General features: G+C 44.4%; 1 protein-coding gene across 1 annotated transcript; it reads right to left on the bottom strand.

Annotated features, from left to right (window-relative positions):
- Positions 1–694: 694 nt before the first annotated feature.
- Positions 695–2,657, bottom strand: LOC119314661 (LON peptidase N-terminal domain and RING finger protein 2-like). Its single transcript, XM_037589368.1, has 2 exons — positions 2,558–2,657; positions 695–1,813 (listed from the first exon to the last, which is right to left on the bottom strand). The coding sequence occupies exon 2, from the start codon at positions 1,788–1,790 to the stop codon at positions 903–905; it is 888 nt and encodes a 295-aa protein (XP_037445265.1). The 5' UTR covers positions 1,791–1,813; positions 2,558–2,657; the 3' UTR covers positions 695–902.
- Between the last annotated feature and the right edge of the window lie 1,942 nt (positions 2,658–4,599).

Genomic DNA, 4,599 nt, shown 5'->3' with positions numbered 1-4,599 from the left:
GCCGCAGCTTGGATTGGTATGGAAACTTAAAGCTGAGCCTAAGATCAGATTCTTCATTTGAACCTTGCTCGAAAACAGGTTGTGGACTGCTGACCGCCTTGCCAATCAAGGAGGGCCTCACAATGATAGTTGCAGCACCTGTGATCAGCTTCCGGAGTCTGCACATCACCTCTTGCTCGGCTGCCCTTTTGCCAAGGAAATATGGCAATCCTTTGCGTCTTTGCAATTTGAGACCACTGCTGCTGCCCTCTCTGCCACTTCCATTCAGTCCTGGTGGATGGCTACAACAAGATGCAAGATCAAGCGCGACAACCTCCATGCGCCTACGGTGGCGGCATATATTGCTTGGAATATATGGAACGAGCAAAATAGGCGTGTTTTCCAACACAAGATGGTAACAGTGCCTGGGGTTCACGTGATGATTAGAGATGAGATCAGCCTCTTCATTGGGGCTTGGGAGTTTCAGGTGATTTCTTTCTGGGCCAGGCTGCTTCACAGTGACCTAGCCCTTTTTCTTTCTCTCCCTCCGGCTGTTTTTCCAGCCTAGCTGTACAGTTTTTTCCCCTACTAAATGAAAAGGCAGAGCACCTGCCATTGTCCGTCAAAAAAAAGAGAGGAACACAAAAGCGTGCAGATGTTTTGTTTGATGCGTTCTCGATCAGGTGGTGTATATATACTATTGATAATCTCTGAAAAACCAGAAATGGTGTATTTATACATGAGTGATTAACTGAGTACATATAGAAATTTGTGAAGTTTCACCACAAAGACAAACATTCAAGGATATACAATATATACATACACATTACAACAGAAGCAAAGTAAGTATTAAACTACAATGTAGCACACTAGCACGAACATACTCCTATTACCAGAATGGCAGCTGCAATGCACCAGGTCTGCTACTGGTTCTTATTGCAGGACAGTTGCCCAAATGCGTCCCTAAGCGCCGCTACAGCTGCCAGGTACTTGCTCCTCTGTTGAAGATACCTTTCTTCTCTCACCAACCGCTGTGCTGTATCATCTAACCCGAGCAACCATTGCTGCTCTGAACGATCTTCGACAAACAACCGAGCGACAACTAAGGAGAAAGACTCCGGAGAATGCATCCTGCTGACCTGCCTAGCCTGGGCTCCCATTAGTTTCCAGCTGAGCTTGTCTGAAAGCATTGTCACGTCCTTCAAGTGCCCTTCCACCTGCTGCATCAGGCACCCCAGGTTACTTGAATCAGGCGAGTCTCTGTCTTTTAGTACCTGGACTCTTGCGATGACATAGGGCTTTGTTCTGACGACCTCCAGGACACGGAACCGATCACCGCCGACGCACGTCAGGAAGAACCGGTCATTGACGAGCTTATCACACTGAACGATACGGACCATGCATCCAACATCAGCCATCCTGTTATCTTTCCTGCTGGAGTAGATGATACCAAAGCTGTGGCCTTCCTGGAGTAGTAGTGTCTGCATCATGATGCGGTATCTGAACTCAACCGTCTGCAGCTGCAGCGTCTGGCTGGGGAAAACAACCGATGGGTGCAGGAGTATGGGGATCTCAGTACTCTGATGATCATGATGGGACTGGACAACCTCGTCGACGCGGTCACGTGGATTGGCTCTGCATTTCAGGACTGGTGAACTCTGAAGGCGATTCTTCGTGGCAATTCTTGCTTGCGGTCTTGAGTGAGGTTTTGGCTGATAACAATAAGACTTAGAGTTGGAGGGACTGAAACTGGAACTGTCTGGCCTTGCTAAACTGGGTGGAGCTTGCAGAGTCTTAAAGGCCATGTACATGAAGTCCTCTTTCAGTGATGAGCCTGTTAACACATATCCAAAGACGAAGAAAGTGATGTGTTCAGTAACCCTCTGGCAGAAACATGAGTGCCTTGTTTCCAGTTACATGGCTACTGAGTAATCTTCAAACATCGACGAGTAACGGAAGTCAATTTCAGATATTAAACACATGCAACAGCTAAACAAAAATTAAATCGACACGCACAAGGAAATGTTAACACTCTCATAATATGTTTCCTGAAAAGGCATTAACACTCCCATAATTGCAGTGGAAAAAGCTCTGCTGCAGTTACTCTAGAGAGTTGGATAAAACCTTCTCCTATTTCCAAAGAAAATCGGTCACTCTGGAGTACAGATACTAATCATTTGAAGCAAGTTTATGCTCATGTTCCCGGCAGCTGTAACAAGACTAGCTTGTAATGGAACTGATTGAAAGTGATTCCTAGTAGTACTAACCCTCCGTCCCAAAATAAGTGTCTTAATTTAATACAATTTGATGTATTTTGTAATAGAAGATAAACCAAGGAAAAAAACTAGTACTATTATAAGTATAAACCCTGGCTCTCATAGACGCAGCTCGCGGAACCAGTTTGACCAGATGTGGATGTGGCTGAGATGATCCAGTTGAGAAAGAACATGGGGGATGGATAAGGCGAGGAAAACCCGCTGGATCATATCTTCATACCATAGCCAACAAAGGAGACAGAACACGCGGAGAAGAAAGCGATCAGCATGCAGGAAGGAAGGGATGCAGCGCCGCCGTTTACCTTTTAAGGCCTGGAAAGTTTCCAGGAGGAGCAGAGCTGCAGATCGGGGTCGGAGAGCAGCAGGGGAGGCGGCCGGCAGAGGGGGGAAGAGGATAGAGTGATAGAGCCTGCCACTTATATCAACTGAATATGTTGTTTATAAGTACGATTGCGAAAGCCCATCAGATCTAACCAATCTTCTAGACCGGTGGGTGGTGGCCCCCACGCCACACCTACATAGTCGATCCAATTGTTATACTAATGTTCCATAATGTGGTGCTTATAGATTTTTTGAAAAGTAAAGCATCATAAACTTTGATCAAATTTGTGAAGAAAAAACATTTACATTTAGAATGCTAAATTTATTTCATTAAATTCATTATAGATGAACTTTCATACTTTATATATTTGATATTGTAGATATAAATAGTTATCCCTATAAACTTGATCCAATTTTATAAAGTTCGGTGGCCTTAGGCCACGGCGCCGTGGTGGATCCCGACCCTTGCCGACGGGAGGGTTCTGTTTTTTTAGATATTCCTTTGAGTTTTGTTAGGATTTGTATCCTGTTCAGGAAGACGAGACAACGGCGGCTCTATAAAGATGAAATAAGATTCTCCCCGCCTAGCCCCTGTCCCGGTTGTGTGTCTAGCATCGTCGGTAGACGTGTGGGGGTGTGTCTTCGGCTGATCTGTTCTTGGTGGTGCTCGGATCTGTTCATAGTTTGTCTAAGTTTGTGTTTTTTCAGGTTGGATCCTTCCGATCTACGCTACTCTTCATCGGCGGCGTTGTTGTTCTGATCTGCTGGTCCTATAGTGCCTTAGCACGATGACTTTCCGACTGTCTACTGCAACATGTTTTGTCCGGCTCCGGCCGGGGGAAGGGGGGGAGGGGGGCGATGACGACGGCGTGGCTTCGAGGTGCTTCAGTGATTGTAGTCATCGCTAGGTGGTCTACGGATCTCGATATAATTCTTATTACTTCTAATATTCATTTACTGTCATCATTGAAAATGAATAGACAGAAAATTTTCTAAAAAATACTTAATTAAACTTTATAAAGTTTTACTTCTCAAAAAATCTATACGCACCATATTATAAAACAGATTACTCATGATGAGAAGAGATGATTGAATTGATGCCGCCAAAGTGCCCATATCACCTATTTTTTATCGTGTAGCACCCCAACGCAACAGACATCGCTTGTTATACATAACTTCAAGTAGGTAGCTAGCAGCAAACGAACAACAGTGTGCCGCACATTGTTTCCATCGTACGCCTTTCCCTAAGGAGGCGGGATCTGGACCGGGGTGGAGTCCTGCACTTCTCTGCTCGTCGGGACATGATCCAGATAAGATTAGCCAAGGGGGCATCACTTGTCTCACACGCACACGCTTGATCCTCCTTAGCCATTGTGCGTGCGCGGCTTCAACAAGAAACGTGTTGGGATTCTGCTAGTGGCAACTTCCCGGAGATTCAGAACGGCGCTTCCTATGCATCGACACGTAAAGGCACCAAATGCGTTAAAGCATCTCCAACAGGTCCCTTTCCGTGGAAAGGTGACACTTCCCGTAAACATTCCCTTCCCTTAAACTTCACGCCTCATTTTGATACATCATGTGAACCAATCCGTGAATGGATGGTTGAATGGACAGTGGTATTTTTAGCCTATCGGGATTTAAGTTTTAAACTTGACATTGATGCTTACATTATTTATGGATTTATTTGAGGCTTTCAGTGATGTCCGTTCAATAGGAGTAAATGTTCCCATCGACTGCGAGGTGCGTATGATGACTTTGTAAAATCTCAAGATTTTATACCGGCTCAGTCTCTTAAAGGTGCTTATAAGGGTCAAATTTTCTCTAGGAAAATTTTCTTTAGAGCCTTTTCATATGTAGGAATGGATTCTTATTCTTATATAGAATTGGTTCCTGCTCTTCACGTTTCAAAGGAAGGAAGATCATTAGCTCGGATATAATTGAGAAAAATCATATCCTATGAACCAAATGACATCTTTTTTCTATATGATTTGTTTTTTTTTGTAACTTTAAATCCTATCGTGCG

This window comes from Triticum dicoccoides, chromosome 6A (genome assembly GCF_002162155.2).
Source record: "Triticum dicoccoides isolate Atlit2015 ecotype Zavitan chromosome 6A, WEW_v2.0, whole genome shotgun sequence".
Classification (NCBI taxonomy): Eukaryota; Viridiplantae; Streptophyta; class Magnoliopsida; order Poales; family Poaceae; genus Triticum; species Triticum dicoccoides.
This window is presented reverse-complemented; position numbering and strand designations above follow the sequence as displayed.